At 47.1% G+C, this 26598-nt stretch overlaps 1 protein-coding gene across 2 annotated transcripts; it reads left to right on the plus strand.

The window, feature by feature from the left end:
• The first annotated feature begins 10698 nt into the window (after positions 1-10698).
• ASGR1 (asialoglycoprotein receptor 1) lies at positions 10699-14195 on the plus strand. Of its 2 annotated transcripts, none has more exons than XM_036033150.1 (9): positions 10699-10891; positions 11131-11231; positions 12361-12477; positions 12606-12701; positions 12780-12851; positions 13136-13222; positions 13323-13474; positions 13549-13655; positions 13791-14195. In XM_036033150.1, exons 2-9 carry the CDS (start codon positions 11165-11167, stop codon positions 13963-13965), a joined length of 873 nt encoding a protein of 290 aa, XP_035889043.1. In that variant the 5' UTR covers positions 10699-10891; positions 11131-11164; the 3' UTR covers positions 13966-14195. The 2 variants fall into 2 exon arrangements, with proteins under 2 accessions (XP_035889043.1, XP_028390007.1); XM_028534206.2 differs by having other exon boundaries at positions 11142-11231.
• Positions 14196-26598: the final 12403 nt, after the last annotated feature.

Raw genomic sequence — 26598 nt, forward strand, 5'->3', positions numbered from 1 at the left:
TTGTCCCTAGCCATTTAAGGTGACTGTGTGTGAATGGATAGGCACCCTGGTTCCCAAACAGACTGGGGCTCAAATTCTGTCTCCGCCATCCCCATCTGTCTGCTTCAACAAATACTTGGATGTTCCTTGGTGCTAGGTAGTGTTTAAAATGCTGGGAATGTAACATCCCTCCCTTCCCTCGGGGAACTTGAGGTCCTGGAGAGGGGAGGCAACAGACAGTAGGGAGTAAAGGAATGCAGATAATGTGAGATAGTGATGGTGCTGTTAAGCAAAGAACATGACTGCTGGGTATGTGTGCTTGCTAGCTTAGAGAGGGTGGTCATGGAGGCCTCTTCTTGGAGGAACATTTGAGTTGAGACTTGAATGATAAGGAAGCCTGGGGTCTGGGTGTGTGAGAGGTGGAGAGAGGCAGCAAGATAGGAAGAAATTTGGATTGTTGGTGGACAGGAGGAGGAAGAGGGCAGGGCAGGGTGGGAGGAGGGAGATAAATAGTAATAGGATCACAGAAGTAAGCAAAGCCTGACTGAGGGCTTTATATGAATTTTTAAAATAGTGCCATAAAAAGGCCTGTTGGAGGCTGTAGGAAGGGAGCAACCGGGTTCCCCCAACCACGCTGGTGGAGAACGTACGGTAGGGGGCAGTAGAGAGCCAGTCCCGAGGTGGTGGGGAGGTTAGAATGAGAGATGTAGTGTCACTGTATGTAACCAGGCAAAGAGTTTACCCCGAGCCTCATTTTCCTTAGCTGTAAAATGGGGTTATTACCTAACCATCCACCTCCCAGGATGCCTGTGAGGAATAAGGGGAATAATCCATGTAAATCCTTTGGTGCCCTTCCTGGCACACTTAGAAAATGGTAATGATTTTTGCCATTGGCTTAATGGTCTAGTCTCGATCACTGGGTAAACTTGAAAGTTAAATAACACCCAGAGACATTTGAAGTTTTAATTTTTTTCTAGAAATTTAACCCTCCGAATGAAGGTAGGAAAGATGAGCAGAGAGGGTCCTGGGTCACAGAATCCCGGCCGTGCCAGTACTGAGAGGCAGGGGTGTGTGCGCCGGATAGAGACAGAGGACTGCGGAGGAGAAAGCCAGGAGGGAGGAGGAGGCTGCGGGCTGTCAGGTGCCGCGGGCAGCAGGGAGTGGATACTGAAACCCTGAGTAGGTTGTTTGGGTTCCTGTTTTCAACTTGTTTTCAGTGGTCATCTCTTCCTGCCAGCCCTGGGGGGGCCCCTCGTCCCTTGCTGCTAGACCTGGCACTGAGCCCTTCAGCCCCAGTGTACCTCCTACAGCATCTCCTGCTTCATTGCCACCCAAGCCCTGCTCAACCTCTCCTAGATTTGGGGAACCATAGGTCACCCTCTTTGGAAAGGAATCACTGAGCCCCTCTTCTCCACTCTGTCTACTTCCTACTTGTTCATTCACCTGTCCTTGAGGTGTGTTGGGTGCCCAGGGGAACAAGGGTCTGGGGCAAGAGTGAGGTAGGCCCCATCCAAACACAAGGTTGAAAGTACTTTGGGGGCCCTGGCTGGTGTGACTCAGTGGATTTAGTGCCAGTCTGCAAACCAAAAGGTCACTGGTTGATTCCCAGTCAAGGCACATGCCTGGGTTGTGAGCCAGGTGCCCAGTAGGGGGCTTGTGGGAGGCAACCACACATTGATGTTTTTCTCCCTCTCTTTCTTCTTCCCTCCCCCTCTCTCTAAAAATAAATAAATAAAATCTTTAAAAAAGAGAAAGTGGTCTGGGGGTGGGCAAGGGCAGAGAGCGCTTAGAACCCAGGGATCCTTCATAATTCAGCACCCCAGGGCCCCACTTCTGTTCCAGGGACATTGCTAACCACCCTCTGGGATGTGGGGAGAGATATCCTCTGCTCTCCAGACCCAATCTTCTCCCACATTCAGAGGCTGTGGAGATCTAACACAACTCTTGGCTGTGCTGCTAGTGATGATGATAAAAATGAGAATAGGATGTGCCCAGCACTTAGTGTCAGGCACTGTATTACGTGTTTTTCACTCATTTTCTCACTTAACCTTGACAATAACTCTCTGAGATGAGCATTAAGCCCACTTTCCAGATGTGAGGAAGATGAACTCAGATCTGATAGTGGCCTCCAGGCTTTTTCTGCCGTCATCCTAGCCTTTCACCCCTTCCCATCCTCCCTGAGACCTCCAGCATCTTTCCTTCTCAGCATTTGCACACTCTTACTCTCTGCCAGCCCCTTCAATGCTCACCAACTGCCCAGGTTTCTCCCCACCTGAAGAGCGCTTCTCTCTTCCCGACTCACCCTGATAAGAGGCCCATCTCTCTCCCTCCTTGGCAGTCTTGAACCTAGCCCTGGGGTCCCCTGAAGGTCTCTTCCTCTTCCAGTGTGTATGACTGGCTCTTTCTTCTGTTTGTCCTACTGGCAGGACTCTGTCCTGGGCTGCTTTCTTCCCACTGTGCCCTCTCACTTGGTGGAGGTCATCACGGGCACTTTGCCACACCTGGGCCACATCCACGATTCTGGCTCCCATGCCTCTAGCCCAGAAATCTCTGTGGATTCCAGAGCCACTTCCATCAGCCTTCTGGCCCTGGTCAGGTGCACTGCTGTCTTTCCCCTGCTCCATCCCCTCGTCTCTATTATTACATGTCCAGCAGCCACCAAGTCCACTCCATTCCTCTGCTAAGTTCTGCTCAAGTGGCCTTTCCTGTCTGGCCTCGAGCCTCTCGGATTCTCACTGAGACCAACCCAGAAGCCTCCTGACTGAGCTCCCTGCCTCTCAGTGGCCCACCTCTGACCCAGCACTCATCCCAAGGCCTGTCCTTTGTTCAGCTCGCAGATCGGATCCCACCACTATACTGTCTGCAGCTCTTCATAGGCCCCATAGTCTGTCGTCACTCTTTAACTTTGTTGTTCAGGGCCCATCAGTGAAGTGTTTTTGGGTGTGTGTCCCCCAGTTTATACTCACTCACCTAATAGTTCTATACTTGTTGTGGTAGATGCCTTCGAGATGGTCCCTGATTATTCTTACCCCTGGCATTTACACTCCTGTGCTGTTCCCTTCCACATAGGAGTAGGCTGACTATGTAGCCACCAGGATATTGTGGGGATCAGGGAGCGTTACTTCTGAGGCTAGGTCACAAAAGAAATTGCAGCTTCTGTCTTGTGCTTCGGATCACTCGGGGGGAAGCCAGCTGCCATGTTGTGAAGATAGTCAAGCAGCCCTGCGGAGAGCCCCATGGCGTGAGGAGCTGAGGCCTCCTGCCAACAGCCAGCACTAACTGGCCAGCTGTGTGGGTATCGCCTTGGAAGATGGTCCTCCAGCCTGTCAGGTCTTCCAATGACATCCTGACTAGCCTCACGAGAGACTCTGAGTCATAGCCTACCAGCTAAGCTGCACCCGGATTGCTGACCCTCAGAAACTGAGTGAGATGATAAACAGCTCTTGTTTTAAGTTGCTAAGTTTTGGAGTGATCATTTTACAGGAATAGATTACTGATATACATGGACCACTGGACACATCTGCTATGTACTATATATAATAAAATATATTCCCAAGTAGAAATCTAAAGAAAAGGGATCAAAATATATAAATGAGGTTCTAATGTTTTCTTGCCACACTATAGATCCCTAGGGTGCATGTACCCTACTTTGGAGACCTCTGTGCTTTTGAATGACATTCAAAACGTCTCACCCTGAGATTCAGGGCCCATCTTAGGGTACCTCAAGCTACCTCTCTGGCCATTTCTCTTCTGCTGCTGTTTCCTCTCCCCAGAGTCACTTGTTTATTCCCACTGATAAAACCCTGCCCAGCCAACATTGCAGACCTTCTCTAGGGAGCCATTCTTGGTTTCCCTGGAGGTGGGGTTGGCAGGTCTGGAGGGGTTATTCAGCCTCTCTGTGTGAATTGTTCGCTGTACATGCTCCACATCCTACAGGGGATGCACTCAGAGGGGGCAGTGTTGCTTTGTGTGAAGTGTGGTAGGAAGAGTTCTGAAAGTGGCCCCTGGCTGGGTAGCTTAGTTGATTAGGACGCTGTCTCAATATACCAGGGTTGCAAATTTGATCCTCTGGTCAGGGCACATGTAAGAATCAACCAGTGAATGCATAAATAAGTGAAACAACAAAGTGAAGTTTCTCTCTCTCTCTCAAATCAATCAATAAAATAAAAAAAAAAAACTGGCCCCCAGTATTCCACACTGTTATCCTGGAGCAGGTGAATACGATGAGCTATCACTCAGTTATGTTATGTGTAGTTAATTTTATGTATGAGTGTGTATACAGCAGGTCCTTGAATAATGTTTCATTCAATGTCATTTTGTTATAATGATGAGATGCAGTAGGAGTTTAACTCTTGTTTATATCAGTTAGCCTATGGTAAAATTGATTTCATTATACATAATTTCATTTAAAGTCACAGACCTATTGATGATGTTAAGTTAGGACTTAACTGTATATATATATGTTGTATGCACAGTTGGCCTTAAGACAGGAAGATTATTTGGGTTGATCTAATCTAATCACAGGAGCCCCTTTAGAAGTACAGAGGAAGTCAGAGAGATCTGAAGCATGAGAAAGATTCCGGTCACTGTTGCTGACTTTGAAGATGCAGGAGCCACGTGATAAGGAATGTAGAGGCCTCTGGGAGCAGAGGATGTTCCCTGGTTGACAGCTCGGAAGAAAATGAGGACCTCAATCATATAGTTGCAAGAACTGGATCCTGTCAACAATGTGAATGGGTTTAGAAGCAGATTCTTCTCCTTTGCCTCCAGAAATGAATACAGCTCTGCCAGCATCTTGACCTTGGCTCTGTGAGACCATGAGCAGAAATTCCAGTTGGACTTCTGCCCTACAGAACCATGAGCTAATGAGTAGATATTGTTTTAAGACACTAAGTTTTTGGTAAGTTGTAGTTTAGCCATATAAAAAGCATACAAAAGGCTTTGTCCCTGAAGACCTTGCATAATTCAAGGTATAAACTCTTTTTTATAACAATTTTTTATTTTTTAAAGATATTTTAAAAATTTATTTTATTTTTATTACCCCCTTTTAGACAGAGGGGAAGGGAGGGAGGAAGAGAGGGAAAGAAACATCAGTGTGTCGTTGCCTCTCATGTGCTCCCCACTGGGGACCTGGTCCATGACCTAGGCATGTGCCCTGACTGGGAATCAAATGAGCAACACTTCGGTTCACAGGTTGGTGCTCAGTCCACTGAGTTGCACCAGCCAGGGCAATCTCTAGTATTTTAAAGAGGGCTTCCTTGTAAATTAGCAACTGGATGTTCCATGTTTGTCTGGCTTTCATCACAGTGTTTTATTACCTTTGACTCCTGTTCTAAAGTTATTGGCATTGGGGGTGTTTTCAGCACTGGTCCAAAAACTGCTCCCTAATTAATGGGTTTAGGGAAAGTGGTCCTAGGCACTGCTGTCTACATACATGTACAGCTTTCTGCACTTTCACAAACTGAACACACCTGTGCAACTAGAGTCCAGGTCAAGAAGCTGAACATTTCCGTAACCCCAGAACCTCCCTGTGCTCCCTTCAGTCACTACTCCTGTAGGGCGACCACTATTCTGCCCCAAACAGCAGCGTAGGGTTTATTTGCCTGAATAAACCAGATTATATGTCATAATACCAGAGAATGCTAAAGTAACAGCCCAACAGTCACCAAAATTACTACCTTTTCAAGACACAGGCAAACAAGTGTGTAGCCAATTCTTTCACACTTGATGCAAGGGAATGTCTCCTAATGTAAAACTCTCATAACTGAAGTATAGTATTTTCATGAAATAATTGTAATAGGATTTGCATGATTTCATATTTAGAGCCTAAAGCAAGACTGATGAATGTCTATAATATTGCCCAATTTCTAATTTTGCACTTTATTTATTTTTTGACACAGAAAATTTTAATTTCCATATCAAAGAGCTATTATAAGAAAATTTTTATAAAAAGACAAAAATCCAATAGGAAACTTGGATAAAAGTCATGAATACACAAACCACAGAACAAAATGTAAATATCTATACTACACATTTAAAAATATACTTAACCTCCTCAACAATCAAAATTCAACTTAACCCAACAGTGAAATGTCAATACTATCCTACACATTGGGAAAAAATAAACCAAGTAACAATGCCTTCTGAATAAGGTTCTTTCATCAACATTGGCAGAGTGGGAATCCAACAGTCTTTGTTCACAATGGCTTAGCAATCTCCATTGAACATTTGAAGGTTACATATTCTTTAACACAATGTTCTACAGCTAGGATTGTATCCCACATAAATATTTGCCTGTGTGCACAAGGTTGACTGAAAAATTATTTACTGCAACAAAATTTCTAAGAGTAAAACGAAGAAATTAACCCAAATATGTCTCAAAGTAGACTATTTTTTCAAATTTATTTTTTTTATCATTGTTCAAGTAGTTATCTGTCTCCCCCCCACACCTCCCCACCACTCCAGCCCTCCCCATTACCCCAGACCCCCACCTCCTTCCCCTTTTTCCACCCTCCCTTGTTATTGTCCATGTGTCCTTTATAATTGCTCCTGTAAACCTTTCACCCTTTCCCCCCATTATCCCCTCCCCTCTCCCCTCTGATCACTATCAGCCTGTTCTCAATTTCAATGTCTTGGGGTATATTTTGCTTGCTTGTTCACTTTGTTGATTAGGTTCCAGTTAAAGGTGAGATCATATGGTATTTGTCTTTCACTGCCTGGCTCATTTCACTTAGGATAATGCTCTCCAATTCCATCCATGCTATTGCGAAGGGTAGGAGCTCCTTCTTTCTCTCTGCTGCATAGAATTCCGTTGTGTAAATGTACCATAGTTTTTTTGATCCATTCATTTACTGATGGGCACTTAGGTTGCTTCCAGCACTTGGCTATTGTAAATTGTGCTGCTATGAACATTGGGGTGCATAGGGTCTTTTTGATTGGTGTTTCAGGGTTCTTAGGATATAATACTAGCAGTGGAATTGCTGGGTTGAAAGGCAGTTTTATTTTTAATTTCTGAGGAAATTCCATACTGTTTTCCACAGTGGTTGCACCAATCTGCAATCCTACCAACAGTAATTTTGCACACTTTAAATTTACACTCTTTTGCCCTGGCTGGAGTGGCTCAGTGGGTTGAGTGTCAGCCTATGAACCTAAAGGTTACTGGTTCAATTCCCAGCCAGGGCACATGCCTGTGTTTCAGGCTGGGTCCCCATTTGGGTGCTTGTGAGAGGCAACCAATTGATGTATTTCTCACACAATAATATTTCTCTCCCTGTCTTCCTCTTTCCCTCTCTCTAAAAGATAAATAAATTCTTAAAAAAATAAATTCAGAGACTTCTGGCCAAGATGGAGGTATAGGTAGACACACTGTGCCTCCTCACACAACCAAAAGAAGGACAACAACAATTTAAAAACAAAAAACAAGCAGAACTGAAAAATTGAACTGTATGGAAGTCCAACAACCAAGGAATTAAAGAAGATAGATACATTCATCCAGACCGGTAGGAGGGGTGGAGATGGGCAGCTGGGCAGAGAGGACTTGTGGCAGCGCAGTAGCTGGAAAGGTGGCAGGTGGTGGACCCAGAGGCAGATTGTTGAGCAGGGCACACAAGGCTGCAGTGGGCGGACCCAGCAAGGTGGTGGATTGCTAACTGGGGCAGTCCCACATTTGTGTGTCGATAAACCGGGAGGAACAAGTGGGGAGTGTGACAGACTGCGAAACCCAGGGTCCCAGTGTGGGGAAATAAAGCCTCAAACCACTGATTGAAAACACCTGTGGGGATGGAGGCAGCGGGAGAAACTCGCAGCCTCACAGGAGAGCTTGTTGGAGAGACCCACTGGGTCCTAGAATGCACACAAGCCCACCCACCCAGGAATCAGCATCAGAAGAGTTCAGGGCCCAATTTGTTTGGGAAATGGGGGAAGTGATTGACATCCGGCAGAGAGCAGAGCAAGTGCCGTTGTTCCCTCTTGGACCCCTCCCCCACATACAGGCAACGTGGGTTGCCCCACCTGGGTAAACAACTGAGGCTCCGATCTCATATGTAACAGGCACATCAAGACAAAAAAAATCGTCCGGCAAGATGGAGGAATAGGTGGACGCACCGTACCTCCTCGTACAACCAAGATTAGAAAACCAATAATTTACAACAATAATTTACTATCAGAATAACACCCAGATCCGGCAGAGGATTTATCTGAATGGAAGTCGGGCAGCCAAGAAGTTGAAGTAGACGCGTTCATCCGGACTGGTAGGAGAAGACGAGCTGGCGGGCGCGGGGCTGGCTCGGGTCAGCGGCGCGCGGAGGTCGGGGGAAGGTTTGGCGCGAAATCGGCCCAAAAGCCCTCCGGGGGCGCAAGAAGGCAGCGGTGATCCCTGAGTACGCAAGCTGCGGCTGGCAGACCCAGAGGGGTAGCGATTGTGGACCAGGGCAGAACTCGCGGCCCGGAAGTCCAGGCAAGGGTCTGAGTCCAGGAGAACGGAACCACCGCCATTGTTTTCTCCTGTCCCGCTCCCGCCCCCACATATAACGTCACAATCTAGTGACTGGGGTGCCCAGCCCCGGTGAGCACCTAAGGCTCTGCCCCCCACTGTAACAAGAGCAACCAGACCGAAAAAAAAAAAAGCAGAGACGGGGAAAAAAAAAAAACCATGTTTTCAACAGAGCAGATCAGTCCCCCAGGACTCATCCTTTTGAGCGACCAAGAATTAGCCAATCTATCAGATGCGCAGTTCAAAACACTGGTGATCAGAAAGCTCACGGAACTGGTGGATTTTGGACGAAATTTAGATGAAAGAATGCAGATTACCATAAAACAGATGCAGGAAGACACGCGGAGGAGAGCCAATAGTGAAAGGAAGGAATATGAGTCTCAAAACAATACAGTGGACCAGAAGGAAGATAGAATCAACCAAGCAGGAAAGCATGATGAAATAAGAATTCAAAAAATTGAGGAAAAGATTAAGAGCATCCAAGACACCTTTAAACGTCCCAATATCTGAATTATAGGGGTACCAGAATCGGAAGGGGAAAAGCAACAGATTGAGCACGTATTTGAACAAATAATAAAGGAGAACTTCCCCAATCTGGCAAAGGGAACAGTCTTCCAAGAAATCCAAGAAGCTCAGAGAGCCCCAAAGAAGTTGGACCCAAGAAGAAACACACCAAGGCACATCATAATTACATTAGCCAAGGTAAAAATGAAGGAGAGAATCCTAGAAGCAGCAAGAGATAAGGAGACAGTCACCTACAAAGGAGTTCCCATCAGACTGTTAGCTGATTTCTCAAAAGAGACCTTGCAGGCAAGAAGGGGCTGGAAAGAAGTATTCCAAGTCATGAAAGGCAAGGACCTACATCCCAGATTGCTCTATCCAGCAAAGCTTTCATTTAGAATGGAAGGGCAGATAAAGTGCTCAGATAAGGTCAAGTTAAAGGAGTTCATCGTCACCAAGCCCTTATTATATGAAATGTCAAAGGGACTTATCTAAGAAAAAGAAGATAAAAAACATGTATAGTAAAATGACAGAAAACTCATAATTATTAACAACCATACCTAAAACAGAAACAAACACAAACACAAACTAAGCAATCAACTAGAACAGGAACAGAATCACAGAAATGGAGATCATATGAAGGGTCAGCAACAGGGGAGTGGGAGGAGAGCGGGGGAAAAGATACAGAGAATAAGTAGCATAGCTGGTAGGTAGAGAATAGACAGGGGGAGGGCAAGAATAGTATGGGAAATGTAGAAGCTAAAGAACTTAGGACACATGGACATGAACTAAAGGTGGGGAATGTGGGTGGGAGAGGGTATGCAGGGTGGAGGGGAATGAAGGGGGGGAATGGGACAACTGTAATAGCATAATCAATAAAATATATTTAAAAGATAAATTCACATACTTCTCTCTGAACACAACCCTATTTGAACCCACCCCCACCCCCACGGAGCTGTGAGGGACCATGTTTTAGTACCTCTGGGACCTCAGGGCTCAGCCATCGTGACTGGTGACCGCACAAAGTCCTGCAGTCAGGCTGCGCCTCTGCTGCTTCCTTGCAGTATGAACCTGGGTAAGCTCTTACTTTTCTGGGTCTGAGTTTCCTCATCTGCGAAAGTGCTCTGGGGATAATGGAAAGAGTTAACAACTAAAAAGCACAGGCATGCAGTAGTCATCTGTGGAGGTTTGTCGGCACCAGCCTCTGGTAAAGTGGGGGAAAGCCTGCCCTGGTGCCTCTCCCCACATTTGTCTGCCACGCTGCTGGGGAACTTGCCTCCCCAGGAGACTGGAGCCAGTCAGTCTGAGCTGGGGAGTCTGGGGGCTGAGCCCCTGAAGAAGCTGGGGACTAGGCTCAGGTGCCAGGGTCACAGGTCTAGGTTGGGCAAGAGTGGAGGATAACGGATCCCTCTGATCTTGGCAGGGGGTATTTGGAGACACCAACAATTCTGGGAATTTAGTCAGGAAGTGACAGAGGGAGGGGCAGAGGGAAACATTGAAGGGCACCCCAGGCCTCTGGGCTCCCCTCCCAAACCACGCAATGAGTAGTGAGGTGACCAGCGTGCGGAGGTGAGGGGGATACACCCAGCCCAGAGACTCCCCCTCCCAGAGAGGAAAGCAGAGGCAACCCATCCCCCCTGGCTTCCACCCCCACACATCCGAGTTCCAAATCCATTCCCACCTCTGTTTAAGTCCAAAGTCTCTGGCATTGGAGATGCCAGGTTCGGCACACTAGAAACACACAGACAAACCGGACACGTGCTAGCACAGCACTCAGGGCCCTTGTATGGACCCTGCCCCTCCCTCCCCCGTTGTCCAGGGCTGTCTGCACACCCACTGCTCCAGGCTTCAGCTTCCTACTTAGACTGGGATCTACACAGCATTGAGGGATCCAGGAGTCACCCTCGCCACCACCAGCAAGTAAAAGGGGAAGAAAAGCAGGGGGACTGAGTGGGGGTGGACTGGGGGAGCAGTGGAGGGAACCAGCTATCAGGAGGGGACGGGCTGGGTGGAAAAACCTCAGAGGATGAATTTGGGTGACAGGTCTGGGAGGGAACGAGGGAAAGAAGAAAGATCTTCATGTAGCCACCGATCACTTAGAAAGGGACAAGACCCCACACACCAACTCTGTTCAGACCCTATCTCAATCCTAATGCCAGTCTTGGTCTAGTCCCAGGTCCAGCCAGCCCTAACATGACAAAGGAGTATCAAGATTTTCAGCATCTGGACAATGAGGAGAATGACCATCAGTTCAGACAAGGTGAAAGGACACCTCCTCCTGTTTCTGAAAGGAGAGCATTAGGTGGCTCTGGTTTTCTTACCTCAGCTCCTGCTTCTTTCTGTGACCTGTGACCCTGTCTCTGGGTCTGCCCCTGTCACAAGAACATAGTTGTCCCTCTTAGGGGAGGTGTTGGGTGTGGGGCTGGAGTCCCTTTCTTGGTGATGGGGACCCAAGGCTTCTGCATGCTGCCCAACCCCTGACATGTCCCCCACTTCTCAAGATCTTGAGGAGGGGGTGGGCCCACAGGCTTGGGGCTGTCCTTTCCTTTTTCAATACCGGTGAGCCTTCGGCGCGTGTGTGTGCATACACACGCACATGCATGCATGCGTGCATGTCTGGGGTTTCTGGGATCATTTTGGTTGAGGGGTAAGATTTCTGTGAAGGGGCCTCGGGATTTCTGATCAGAGGGAGGGTGAGGCCCTCCTACATGAAAAACAAAGCCCTAGTTTTTCTCATGTAAGCAGGGATGTTGTTCGGGCCAAGTGAGGACCCAGTTCCTGGGGGTGTGAGTGCACAGTGCCTTTTGATGGGGAAAGGCGACGCTGGGGAGGAGAGAACGGAAAGCAGGCTCCCCACATTCCAGCTCACTGAGATAGGACTCCCTGGGTGGAAGCAACTTGAGGGACCTGAGGTCTTCCTGCACCCAGCCAAACAGCAGTGAGATTCATGGAGAGAGAAAGACACTGACTTCTCTTGCCCCACCTTCCCCACCTTCAGGGAGGAGCAGTGAATTCCCCAGCTGGTGTCCCATTCAACCCGACTCCCCAGCTCACAAACTCCATCCTTAAGGTTCTGATGAGGTTCATCAGCTGCCCTGACACAGCTAGGCCACTAGGTGTCAGCAAAGACCCAGGGCCTGGCTAGGGCTAAAGCGGGTGGGGGGGGGGGGCGGGGGGGGCGGGGCAAAGTTTTGCTTTCCTCTGTTAACCCTCTCTGCTTCCCCACTTCTAGTTGCTTCTGGCCCCTCAGAGTCACTCACTGCTCACATTTCTTAGTCTTTGTGATTCCTTCTAGTCTGCTGGAGAAGCCTTAGCCTGCTCTCCTCCTAGGACTCAGAGCTGCGCAGACTGGCATGTTCCTGAGACCCCGATGCCCTCTCCTTTTGCAGGGCTGCCTCCTCCCCAACCACTATTTCAGCGGCTCTGCTCTGGACCCTGCCTCCTCCTGCTCTCCCTGGGCCTCAGTCTCCTGCTGCTGGTGGTTGTCTGTGTGATCGGATCCCAGAGTGGGTGCCTGCTGGCGGGTGGGGGGGGGGGGCGGGCAGGGAAGGGTTCAACGTGGAGGGTTGGCGGGAGCAGTGGTGGTGGGGTGCTGGTAGCTGTGATAGTGGACCCAGCACCCTCTCCTGCTCAGACTCCAAACTGCAGGAAGAGCTGCGGACCCTGCGAGAGACGGTCAGCAACCTCACAGTGAGCACAGAGGCCGAGTTCAAGGACCTGCGCACCCATGGTGAGGGGGCCAGGGCTGAGGCTGGGGGCAGCTGTGGGTTGCTAGGGATGTTGGGACACTGAGCAGTTTCTCCCGCAGGAGGAGGGGTGGGCAGAAAGATGAAAGCCCTGGAGTCCCAGATGGAGAAACAGCAGGAGGACCTGAGTCAAGGTCAGAGAGGGGGCACGCATGTCAGCGTCTGTGTGTGGAATACAGGGCTCTCCCAGGCCAAACCAAGGGGTCTGGGCTGCAGTTTTTCCCCCTACAATTCTCAAATGTTTTACTGACAGCAATTTTTATTTCTCACCTAAACCAAGGGGTCTTGTGGCAAGGGTATCTGTGATTGATCTTCGGTCCTGCACACACATGCAGATCTTTCCCAGCACCCAGTGTTCACATCACCCTCCTTGCCCTCCTCACTCTCAACCTTCCCGTCCCCCACCCTGTCTCCCCAGATCACTCCAGCTTGCTGCTACATGTGAAGACGTTTGTGTCTGACTTGCGAAGCCTGAACTGTCAGCTGGCCATACTCCAGGGCAACGGTGAGGAGGCAGGGGTGCCCAGCCCTGCTTTTCTGCCTATTTCTCCTCCTGGAGGAGCCTTAGCCCCTCGACCCTCCCTGTGCACCTCTCCCACTCCCAGGCTCTGAAAATAGCTGCTGCCCTGTCAACTGGGTGGAGCATGAAGGCAGCTGCTATTGGTTCTCTCACACTGGGAAGTCCTGGTCCGAGGCTGAGAAGTACTGCCAGCTGGAGAACGCGACCCTGGTGGTGATCAGCTCCTTGGAGGAGCAGGTAAGGGCTCTGAAGGGCTCATCTGGGAGTTTGGCTATTCTGCCAGGGAGGTCACCACCCTCCTCTCTCCCCAGAAATTTGTCCAGCACCACATGGGCCCTGGGAACACCTGGATTGGCCTCACTGACCACACTGGGTCCTGGAAATGGGTGGATGGTTCAGACTATGAGAAGGGCTTCCGGTGAGTGTGTGCTCTGCATCCTGTCCCTTTTACCTGGGCTCTGCTATCCCAGCTGGGCGGGTCCAAGGGCAAGAGGGGCTCCTCAGCTTGGCTGAGCGTTGGCTCCCTGGGGCCCAATCTGCCTCTTCTTCCTAGGAACTGGAGACCAGATCAGCCGGACGACTGGCACGGGCACGGGCTGGGGGGAGGCGAGGACTGTGCCCACCTCACGGCTGACGGCCGCTGGAACGATGATGTCTGCAGGAGGCCCTACCGCTGGGTCTGCGAGACAGAGCTGCACAGGGCAAGCAAGGAGCCTCCTCCCCACTAATTTATTTTCTCAGTGCCTCCTCCTATTGAAGGGGATCCTCCTCTCTGGGGGTCTCTTCATGTTCTCGGGGGTTTTCATGCAGGATTTTAAGGGAAAGGGAGAGGATGGTGTCTGAGGAATGAAAATGATGTTCGGAGGGGTGGGGACATTGAAACCATGCCACTTTCTGCAGTTTGCAGTTTGTTATTGTAAACTTTTTTTTAGAGTAAAAAGAAGAGAAATATATGAAACATTTTGATCTGTCTGGTTTATTGGGGATTAGGAAGGGGAGGGGGCTTGCTGGCAGTAGGAAGCCCTGGGCAGGTCGTGGGTTACTGGGAGAACAATATGGGCTTTGGGTCGGACAGCAGATTCATTATTTACAGGCATGTGGTTTAGGGCAAGTTACTTTGTTCTCTGGGTCTCAGCCAGAAAACAGTGCTGTTATGGGGACCATTCCCCTTCCAGCAATACCCCAGAATTAGAATCACCCCTATGTGCTGAGTGCTTCCAAAGCTTCAGATGAAACTCCTTGGTGTCTGTTGTGTGCATTATAGTGAAGAGAAGCAGCATCCACAGGCAACAAATACAATGAATCAAAATGGAGGCCCAACCAAGAGTCACCAAACACTCGAGGAAGAGCAGTTCATGGAAGGGAAATCCCAGGTAAATAGAATCTGTAACCCAAGATAGGAGTTAACAGACAAACAGATCAAGACTTACAGACACTGGTCATTAACAAAAACTGACAAGATGTTAGCTACAAGTAAGTTCCCAATTAGTTCTAAAAAGGAGGAATGCTCTGACTGCAATGAAACACAGTTAGACATGAACACAAAAGTAAAGCCAAAAATGATCTACAACATACACATTTCTCACCATCTTTGTAGATAACTTTAAGGGAAAAATCAAAGTACACTCAAGTGAATTAGACACGAACAAGGAGAGCACCGCACAGTGAGGTCGTGGGACGGTCTGAAGCAGCTCCCGGAAGGAGCTGTGGAAGCTGTTAGCACATTTATTAAAAACAAGAATGACAGAATTGAAATAAGCTAAGTTTTAACTCAAGGAACTTCAAAAGCAATAATAAAATCAAACCCCAAAATAGAAGAAAGGGGTTTATTTTTTCAAAAGCAAAAATTAATGAACTAGAATATAAAAATATAAGTATGACGCATAAAAGAAAAATCGAATTCTTGGGAAAGGTGAACAAAATAATATGAAGGAGAGAAAGGGAAACACAGACACTGGATGTCAGAAAGGAGCAGGTTAGAGAAGCACAGGACCGAGGATGCGGTCATGTCCCACTCCTGCATCTGAAGCAGCAGAGTAAAGACAGTGTTTCCCACCGTTGGGGTAATTTTTAGGCTAATCCCTTAGAAACAGAGCTGATAACTTCCAAACTTAGTAAGAGGAAGAGGAAAAAAAAAGTTAATTTAAAAGAAGGCAGGAAAAAAGAGAAAAGGAAATAAAATTGATAGATAAGAAAAGGCACAAAGAAAGAGGCTAGTGCTGAGTCCAGATGTGCTGCTGGTTATATTAAATGCAAAGGACTAAATTATCTTGTTAAAGGAAAAGAACTTGCAGACAGAATAAAAAATAAGATCCAACCATATGCCCAAGATGCATATCTAAAACAGAGAGATGAAAGCAAAAGCATGAAAAGGATATGGTAAGCAAGTTCTAATTAAATCAATTATCGTATAAAGTATAGTTTATAACAAAGTGTTATTAGAAATAAAGAGGGTCTCTTCCTAATGATAAAAGGTTTAATTCAACAGGGAAATACATTGGTATTAAATTTATGTGCATGGCCCCAAAATATATAAAACTAAAATTTTGGAAATACAAGAACAAATTGACAGATCTATATTGTAGGAGATTGTAATACATCTCTCTAGTAATTGATAGATCAAACAGACAAACCAATCACCAAGGAAACAGATGTTTTGAACCCCAGGGTGCACTTTATCATCCAACAGACCTATTTGTTGGGAACTGTCCTGCCTGGTTTTAGAAGCTGCAATCCCCACCAAGGCTAAGGCTGAGCAACCTTTGGACCATAAGCCACTAAGGAGACAAAGCTTATCTCCCTGGCAGGAGCACTGCTTCTGCTCCTTTTACTTCATCCATAACTGGCCCCCAATGCTTGATTGCTTAGCCAATGATGGGTAAGATTCCCCAAGGGGGGAACGACCTAAGACAGGCACGATCACAGGGAGGCCCCAGGGAAGGATTTGGAGGGCTATAGCAAAAGGCGGTGATGGACCCTCGCCCCTTGGCTTTGACATAGCCTGAGTCCTCATTCTGTCTGCAAGAAGTCTCCTAATCTCTTGGCTGCCTTACTTCCCTTGCCCGACTTAAGCCTGAAACAATGACAGAGGGCAGTGCAGCCCTGTGCTGGAAAGGGTGGGTTCCCCAGGTGATCAGGCCTGAGAAAGAATACATAAAATCCTATGAAATCTGCTTTGCTAAGAATGCTCTCAATTAAATGATAAGGGTCCGAGCAGGAAATGAGGTTGTTTCCCAAAGTTTTGTAGCCCTTTAGGTAACAGACCCTGACTCAGAATAAGCCCTTGTAGTTCTTTGTATGCTATCTATTGTTTGATCCTTACTGCTTGACAATGATTAATGAGCTTTACCTGTATTCCTGTGCAAATTGAACGCAATAAAGGCCTGTCAAGGCAAAGGCACTTGGCACTCTCCTTTTGAGATAGTGGCCAGGCTGCTCTGAGGCACTCTCCCCTTGAGAGAGTAGCTGTGCTGTCCCTTTTCCTCCATAGGACTCAGTAGTCCGTGTAAATGTATCTTGTTTCATCCATAACACCGTGGACACTGAGGGCCGGTGTCTGTGTCACCTATTTAGTACACTGCACTCTTTACCTACAGAATATTCATTCTTTTCAGGAACATTTTGAAAAGGGACATTTAAAAAAGTTGAGCAAATAGAGAAAATTCACTACAAGGATTAGAAATGTAAAATTCCTATATAAAACATTAGCTAGTCCAATCAAAGAGTATATTAAAAGAGATATGTTCAAGTGACATATATACCAAGAATCTAAATGGTTTAACATCAGAAAACATTTATTAATAAACTAGACTTAGGGAGGGCAGAAGACTAGATTAATGGTGTGCAAAAGAAAAAAATCACACAATGCAGAAAAAGCACTTGGCAAAAGTTCAACACTTACTATAAAATCTTTTAGGATCTTGGCTCCTGCTATTTTGTTGCTGTATTTTTCTCAGCTTGTGGGTTCTGTCACATTTCTGCCCCACTCCATCCATGACCCCTTATGTCCCAAGGTCATTGCTTTGATTCTTGGCTTCACCCACTCTACTCTTGTTTACCTGTAAATTGTTCTTTATTTTAATTAGTGTGTCCTTCATTTCTGATTGGATCTTTTTTATGCTGTTGAGGTCCTCGCTAAGTTCCTTGAGCATCCTTATAACGAGTATTTTTTTGTTTTCATTTTAAAGATTTTTTAAATAGAAAGGGGAAGGGAGGGAGAAAGAGAAGGAGAGAAACATTACTGCATGGTTGCCTCTCGCACACCTCCAATCGGGGACCTGTCCTACAATCCAGGCATGTGCCCTGACTGGGAATCGAACTGATGATCCTTTGGTTTGCAGGCCAGTGCTTAATCCACTGAGCCATACCAGCCAGGGCATAACTAGCATTTTGAACTCTGCATCTCGTAGATTGCTTATCTCCATTTTGTTTTGTTCTTTTTTGGGAGTTTTGATCTGTTCTTCCATTTGGCCCATGTTTCTTTGGTCATTTTGGCAGCCTCCCTGTATTTGTTTCTGTGTATTTTGTAGAACACCTATGTGTTGGGTCTTGCCATGCTCATTTGTCTACATGTCGCTCACCACTGCTTTCAAGCTGTAAGCAGAGTTGAGTAGTTGTGACAAAACTGGCAAGTATTTGCTATGTGACCCTGTACAGGAAATATCTGTGACTCTACGTGTAGAGAAGAGGGAAGAATGGACATTGGGATCAATTAGAAATCTCTGACACACTTACAAATGAGTGGATGGTTATGCATAAACCATTGTGGAGACAGGCTTTGTGGCAAGACTTATGGGAGTTAGGCCACCAGAAACAAATCACTGTACATCGTGTTACTGGGCGTGCTCCTCATGCTTCCCCTGGGAATGATGAGGCTGATACTCTAGCCAAGGAGCAGTGGCTAGAAACAGGGAAACCTGCCAGTCCCTCAGGAAGGGAAGTAGTCCAGTGGCTATACCATCACCTCTTACATGCTGGGCAGAAGATCATGTGGTCCACTATCAAAACTTGGGGGTCACCTGTTACATTGGCAGAGGCACAAGAAGCCTGTGAGACCTGTGTTGTCTGCTCGTGAGAGCATCCCCGAAGACCTATGGGAACTTCTGGACAGGTAGTGCTGGGATGGGTACTGCTGACCTGGTGGCAGGTGAATGTAATTGGGCCCCTACATAGTTCAAAGTGATATAAATATGCTATCACAGGTATGGACATGGCCACAGGACTTTTAGCTGCTTATCCCACCTGACGCCCAGATCAGAAAGCAGTAATTGCTGTGCTGGAGTGGTTATGCGCTGCTTATGGGCAACCCTTAATCATTGAAAGTGATCAGGGAATGCATTTTACTGGGGCCTTGCTACAGCAGTGGGCTCTGGACTTGCAGATTGACTAGAAGTTCCATGTGGCCTATCACCCCCAAGCTGCTGAATGACTGAACAGTAAAATGGTCTCTTAGAGCAGGGCCTGCGAGCTGCAGCTGCCACCCCTACACTGGGGGTTGGATGAAATGCTTATGGACTGTCCTCTGTTGGAATCGGAGGGGAGTCCCAACTCTGGTGGAAGCATTGCTCCACTGGACTGCAGCTCCAATTCAACTGCAGGTGCAGACTAAGGGTGCTTTGCTGTAACCGGACATGGGAAAACAGGGGAATATTCTCTTGCCTGCTCCAGAGGGCCTGGAGTGCAGGCAAACAGCCACTTGGACATGGCCTTGAGAAACAAAAGCCTCTCACATGTGCTGGGTGGCTCTTGTTGCCCCTTGGGGCCAAGGGGTGGAGATAAACTTACAAATAGTGCCCTGGGTGATTGGGACATGGCCCCCAGTCCTAAAGGTGACATATCCAGGGCCAGCAGACCACAAAATGCTTCTTTGTGGCACCTTTTTGATTTCCCTGTGGCCCATTATGAGTCTTCCCTGTTATTGCAAGTAGATGCTGAGCCCCCACATTGAGGCATGACAGGTCTGGTGTCCATGCCCAGGAAGACCCCCTCTCCAGCCACTGTCTTATCAGCTGACCAGAAGCTGCTTTGTATATTGCTTGAGGGCCCTAACTTGCCTTTACTGGTGCCTATAACTGCTCTGTCTTTTTCCCCTAAGGGTGCAACCTAACACCTTAGTGGACTGGGTTCATACTTATGCTTCAGTGGCTAACCAATCAGCATGCCGTGTCTGTGCTGAACTGCCCCTGAGCAGGTTGGTCTGCCTCCCAGGGCGCATCTCTCCTGCTCCTGTCTCAAACTGGACTTGGCTTCAGAACCAGTAGAACAGTGAACATCCCTTGTGGAATGCCCCCTGAACTGACATCTATGCTGGGGCTAAGCAGCAGTATGACCGGCCCAGGCCATTAAGTGGCTACTCCTTATGGGATGACTTGGGTGGCTCATAACTAGCTGGATCAGCTCCCCTTTGCACTGAGAACTATGAAGCACAAGCCCAGATGGGCTGGACTCCTATGGGTCTATGTCAGACCCATATACTTGGACATGCTGGGAGGCACAGAATGGTGCATGGGCTGCTGTTCCCACTTGGACCCTCTGGGTGGGTGACCCACATGAGTGGCCTTACTTGTATGGAAATTGGACTGGCCGTTGTACCTAGGGGTGGCCTGATTGCCTCTGTCTTGGCTGTGTGCTGTTGAAGCTTGCGCTGCTGCTGTGGCAGTGCTTGTGTTTTGCTTGCTTGTTGCTGTAGCCCTGACTGCTATTGTGGGTTATGGGTGTAGGGCTCTGCCCTCCTCACCAAGGGACCTTGTGGAAGATTTCCTCATGTAGATTGTAAGATGAGGAACCCAAAAGGGGTGCATTGTAGGTTAAGTGGAGGCAGTCTGGCTTCCTCACCCAGGTGTCTGGGTGGCTAAGGGAAGCTGTGTTCCCATAGCCTTGGAGTGGCCTGATAACCAGTGTTCTCACAGCCTTGAGAATGGGTCTGATAAACTGTGCCCGTGACATGAAGTGGGCTTGCATGTGCAGAATTGTTATGTCATGTAATGTTCTGGCAGTTTTCCAGCTTTGTTCCCCTCTAGTGTTTAAACAGATAGGGATTCCCTGCTGGGCATGATGATAATGAGAGATATGCAAGGAGACAGGTGCCACAATGGGTGCCATCCTGGGGAGTTTGCAGCATGCATGGCTCACCCACCTGTGAATAAAAGAATGCCAGACATCCCAATGGCTCTGTGAATATTTTTCTGTCTGCACAAATACCATGAGCATGCCTGGTCTTGAAGGGCAGCAACACATGGAGCTTAGTGGATTGAGTGCTGGACTGTGAATCAAAGGGTTGCTGGTTTGATTCCCAGTCTAAGGCACATGCCTGGGTTGCAGGCCAGGTCCCCAGTAGAGGGTGCATGAGAGGCAATGGCACATTGATATGTCTCTCCCTCTTTCTCCTTTTGTTCTCCTCTTTAAAAATAAATAAATTAGGAGGACTTCCGGCAAGATGGAGGCATAGGTGGACACACTGTACCTCCACACACAACCAAGATTAGAACAACAACAATTGAGAGGCAGAATAACACCCAGAACTGATAGAGAATTTATCTGAATGGAAGTCGGACAGCCAAGAAGTTGAAGTAGACCCGTTCATCCAGACCAGTAGGAGGGGTGGAGAGGAGAAGCCGGGCGCAGGTTGCGGTGTGCAGAGAACAGGGAGAATGGGGCACATAAGGCAACTGGGAGTGTATAAGGCATCCGGGGTGCACAAGATCACAGCGGGTGGACCCTGAGTATGCAAGTGGCAGCTGGCGGACCCAGTGAGGCGGTGATTGTGGACCAGGGCAGAGCACTCAACCCAGGATCCCAGAGAAGGGACTGAGGTCCCAGGAGAATGGAGCTACCGCCACTGTTCCCTCCCGCCCCCCGCCCCCACATACAACGTCACAATCTAGCGACTGGGGTGCCCAGCCCCTCACTGTAACAGGAGCGACCAGGCCAATAAAAAGAGAGAGAGAGAGAGAGAGAGAGGGAGGGAGAGAGAGAGAGAGAGAGAGAGAGAGAGAGAGAGAGAGAGATGTCTCCAACAGAAGAACAGATCAATGCCCCAGGACTCATCCTTTTGAGTGACCAAGAGATAGCTAATCTATCAGATGCACAGTTCAAAACACTGGTGATCAGGAAGCTCACAGAATTGGTTGATTCTGGGTGCAAATTAGGTGAAAAAAAAATGCAGGTTACCATAAAAGAGATGAAGGAAGATGCACGGAGAACCAATAGGGATGGGAAAGAAACTGGGACTCAAAACAATAGAGTGGACCAGAAGGAAGAAAAAAACAACCAAATAGGAAAGAATGGAGAAATAAGAACTCAAAAAAATGAGGAGAAGCTTAGGAACCTCCAGGACATCTTTAAACATTCCAACAACCGAATTATAGGGGTACCAGAAGGGGAAGAGGAAAAACAGATTGAACATGTATTAATCTAATTACAATTAGATTAATAAAGGAGAACAAATAATAAAGGGGAACTTCCTTATTCTGGCAAAGGAAATAGAATTCCAGGAAATCCAGGAAGCTCAGAGAGCCCCAAAGAAGTGGGACCCAAGAAGAAACACACCAAGGCACATCATAACTACATTAACCAAGGTAAAAATGAAGGAGATAATCCTAGAAGCAGCAAGAGGTAAGGGGACAGTAACCTACAAAGGAGTTCCCATCAGACTGTCAGCTGATTTCTCAAAAGAGACCTTGCAGGCAGGAAGGGGCTGGAAAGAAGTATTCCAAGTCATGAAAGACAAGGACCTATATCCCAGATTACTCTATCCAGCAAAGCTTTCATTTAGAATGGAAGGGCAGATAAAGTGCTTCTCAGATAAGGTCAAGTTAAAGGAGTTCATCATCACCAGCCCTTATTTTATGAAATGTTAAAGGGACTTATCTAAGAAAAGAAGATAAAAAAAAAACATGTATAGTAAAAGGACAACAAACTCACAATTATTAACAACCACACCTAAAGCAAAACCAAAAGAAACTAAGCAAACAACTAGAACAGGAACAGAGCCACAGAAATGGAGATCATATGGAGGGTTAGCAACGGGGGAGTGGGAGGAGGAGAGAGGGGGAAAAGGTACAGAAAATAAGTAGCATAGATTGTAGGTTGAAAATAGATAGGGGAAGGGTAAGAATAGTATAGGAAATGTAGAGCTAAAGAACTTATAAGTATGACACATGGACATGACTAAAGGGGAGGATATGGGTGGGAGAGGGTGTACAGGGTGGAGGGGAGTGAAGGGGGTAAAATGGGACAACTGTAATAGCATAATCAATAAAATATATTAAAAAATAAATAAATTAAAATCTTTAAAAAAATAGTATCTAAGAAAAGATTAAAATAATTTCCAAATTAAAACAGAAATTCAATGCAGTAAAATGTAAAACTCAGTTGGATTTTTAAAAGCAACTTAGTTTATTTTTAAAATATAGATACAAAATAAAAATTAACTTGTGGGGAAAAACAAGAACCAGGATAAAGGAAAAAAGACATTAGAATGTGTTACAAAGCCATATTTATAATAACAGTACAGTGACTCTAGCATAGCAGGCACATAGACCAATGGTGTGGAGCAGGGAGCTCAAAGACAGAACACGCATACATGGGAATGTAATGTGCAGTTACGGGCACCTCCGACGGGTGGAGGAGGGATAATACTGGGAAAACTGGTTCTCTGTGTGAAAAAATAACTCCATGCAAAAATTCCATCAGATACAAAGGTGGGCTGGATAGATTCAAGACTTAAACATAAAAGGTAAAATTATAAAAGGATTAAGAAAAAAAAGAAGAAAGAATATTTTCACATAGAGGTACAGAAACACCTTATAAATAATGTGCTCTAAAGCACATACCAAAAAACAAAGCAAAACAAAAGTAAAATTGACTGCAAGAAAATGAAAAATTTTAGCCCAATGACAATGTATCAGCTAGGGTCCCCACAGGAAACAGATGGCATACTTGAAACAGGTAATTGGAGGAGATTAATAAAAGGATGATTTATGAAAGTGTGAGCAGGATTAGGGAAGCCACAAGAAATAAAACAGGGACCCAGGTATCCCTGCAGCAGGGGTTGTGGGCACCTTTGGGAGTCCAGGGAGAGAGAAAGCTTCATGGAGAGGGTCTCCTGACAAAAGCTGTGACTCCGTCAGTCTGTTGTGACTTTTGGTTACAGGAAGCAGCTTCCCACAGCTCCTCTGAAGGGAGGGTTTGGGGGAGCCACTGTCCTGGCTTCACCCTTCTTTCTCCTTCTGATTTCCTGCTGGTGCTGGAAACCAGATGGCAAGGGCCATTTGATGCAGCCATACAGCTCCGCCTTCAAGGCCACTGGATGTGGAGGGGCAAGGGGAAGATACCCAGCACCAAAAGAGCCTAGAGACAAAGAAACACATTGGAAACCTACTAGAGAAGTAGCAAAGGATATAACCAGGCAGTTCACAGGAGAGAAACCCCTGGGGTCCATACACATATGAAGACATGCTTATAATAATTAGTAGTGAGAGAAACCCAATGTAAAGCATCAGTGAGCCATCTCCTTACATTCATCTGACTGACAAAACTTAGCGAAGAAGTCAAGTTTGGCAAGGACGTGGGGAATGAGAACCTTATGTACTGCTGATGGGAGTATGGTGTGGAATAGCCATTGTGAAAGGTATTTGGTGGAATTAGAATGCACATATGCCAGACTCCTTGCCATCCTCCTTCTGCTGCACATACCAGAGACTTCTCTCATTGGCCCTTTATGGGACACTGTGAAGACGTGTACTGTGGTGCTGTTTGGGAAGCAGGAACCAGAGGCAACTTAGGTGCCTGCTGACACCAGAATGTGGTGAGTGTGTCTGAGGGACTACAGCCCAGCACTTAGAAACGGTGACTACGGCATAGCTGCTGTGGAGAACAGCATGGAGGGTCCTCAGATATTAAAACTAGAACTACCACATGATCCAGTGACTTCTGGGCATATATCCAAAGGAAATGAAACTAGTATGTCAAAGAGATACCTGCTCCTCCATGTTGACTGCAGCGTCATTCACAGCAGCCTAGATATGGAAACAGCCTGGTTGTCTGGTGGTGAATGGATGAATAAAGAAATAAAATGTGGTGTATACAGTGGTACCTCGGTACTCGTCACTAATTTGTTCCAATGAGTTGTGAGCAAGTGATGACTGATGAAGCATTTTCTCTTGTGGGGTGTCATCGTGACTCATACAAGTTCTAGAGTGGCAAGTTAGCACCGAGTGCTGAAACATTTTTTTCTCATCAAAATGTGATGAGTATCAGGTTTGATGAGTTCTGAAGCCAATGAGTACCAGGTACCACTGTATACATATGAATGTTATTCAATCTCAGAAGAAGAAAACCCTGCCATTTGCAACAGCATGGATGAACCTGGAGGGCATTATGCGCAGTGAAATAAGCCAGACAGAGGAAGACAAATACTGTATGATCTCACTTATATTTGGAATCCAAAAAAGTCAGACTCTTACAACCAGAGGATGGAATGGTGGTTGCCAAGGGCTGGGGTGAGAGAAATGAAGAGAGGTCGTTCAGAGCACACAAAGTTTCAGTTATGCAGGATAGAGTTCTGGGTACCTGCCTACCGCACAGCGTGGTGATTACGGTTAATAACACTGGATTGTGTAATAGAAATTTGCTGAGAACAGATCTTAAGTGTTCTCACCACACACCCCAAAACAGTAACTATGTGAGGAATTAACTTGATTGTGGTGATCAGTTTACATGTGTATGTATATTAAATCATGCTGTACATCTTAAAAATCACATTGTACAACCTAAATACATACAATTTTTGTTTGTACATCATACGTCAGCAAAGCTAGGAAAAAAACCTGGGTGTATTGAACAGAAAAGAAAAAGAAACAGTGACTATATGCACACACAATAGTGTGGGAAGACTTAAAGTCAGTGTTGAATGAAAAAGTAAAAAATGGGGTGCGGTCTGGAGCACAAGAACATTGGTAACAATCAGTAGGCCGCGTACAACGGCGCCACGCAGTTTCAAGGATCCATTCAGGTGGTTGCCTGAGGGAGGGAGGAGAGTGGGATGTGCAGCCAGCATGGAGGGGAGACGTCAACACGAGAGCAGTGTCTCCAACAGAGGGAGTCTGAGCGCGCTGCGCACTGAGGAGCCGGAGGAAGGAACGAGTGCTCCCTGGGGTCCTTAAAAGGGATCACTGAGAAACAGCCCCCGGGGGACCCGTCAGAGAAGGAGGGGAATCACCACCTGCACTACTTCTGGAGGTCGATGCAGAGTGAAAAATGAGAATAAAAATACGAGAGAGGAGAGGTCAATTTTAAACATTGCAGACGTTCGCTATCTCCATTGTGGTGCCTGGGGGAGACACAGCATCACCCGTGAAAGGTTTGTGGCTTTTGTGACAGAGGTTCCTGACCCTGCGCCCATTGACACTTCTGGCACAAGCTACCAGTCCAGGGAATTCTGCAGGGAGAGGAGCACGCCCACTGGCCCGCACCCCTTCAAACCTTGCGGAGGAGGCGGGGGGGGGGGGGGGGGCGGGGGGAGGATGTCACAGAGTCAATATCCAGCCTATTCAACAAAGACAAGGAACGAGGCGGGGCAAGTTTTCTAGGTTAGAAGAGCTATACAAGACCTCGTACAGGCAGTGTGGGGACTTTGGATCCTGATCTGAGCAAACCAATTGTAAAAAGACAATATGGGAAAATCAGGTAAATTTGAATACTTATTGCATGAGGCATTATTGTCAATTATTTTTGGTATGATAATAGCATTGTAGTTAATCTAAAAACAGAAGATTCTCTCTTTTAGAGATATGTGCTGATACGATGTATCTGGCATTAGCTCTGGAACAATTCAGCAGGGAGGGCTGGGGGAGGTGGGATGGGTGTAGAGGAAACAAAATGTGGTCTGCGGGTACCTGCTGAAGCAAGTGATGGGTGCATGGGTGTTCAACGTACTATTCTCTCACGTTCGTGCATATTTTGTTCACTGGTGCTGAATCAGAAACTGCAGGGCTTGAAGAGAGGACTTGAGTGGAACATCGGACATGTGTGGCTCCCGCTGGAGATGGGTGTGCTGCTGTCAGCAGGAAGACCCGACTGAGCTCTCAGGGATCTGTCCACTTCTATGGTGGCTGCGGTCAGGTGGGTCGAAGCACGTGATATGGGCACCGGATGTTTCCACTGCGAGCCCCGCACCCAGAGCCCAGAAAGGAGGATGAGGATGCCCAATAGCAACCGATATGTAAAACACCTGGGAATGAACCAAAGAGCTGTGCAAGATGTGTATGGAAACAGCTGTGAAACTCTAATGAAGGTCGTAAAAAGAACTGAATACAGCTGCCTCATTCTTGTCTAGGGAGTCCTGGTAGTGCGGTGATGTG

Source organism: Phyllostomus discolor, chromosome 8 (assembly GCF_004126475.2).
Source record: "Phyllostomus discolor isolate MPI-MPIP mPhyDis1 chromosome 8, mPhyDis1.pri.v3, whole genome shotgun sequence".
Classification (NCBI taxonomy): domain Eukaryota; kingdom Metazoa; phylum Chordata; class Mammalia; order Chiroptera; family Phyllostomidae; genus Phyllostomus; species Phyllostomus discolor.

Bases quoted from the DNA above. Each gene is read 5' to 3' on its own strand.
- ASGR1 (XM_036033150.1), top strand. From the start codon at position 11,165: ATGACAAAGGAGTATCAAGATTTTCAGCATCTGGACAATGAGGAGAAT. The intron at 12,852-13,135 runs GTCAGAGAGGGG...CTGTCTCCCCAG, and splicing joins GCAGGAGGACCTGAGTCAAG to ATCACTCCAGCTTGCTGCTA. The intron at 13,475-13,548 runs GTAAGGGCTCTG...CTCTCTCCCCAG, and splicing joins TCAGCTCCTTGGAGGAGCAG to AAATTTGTCCAGCACCACAT.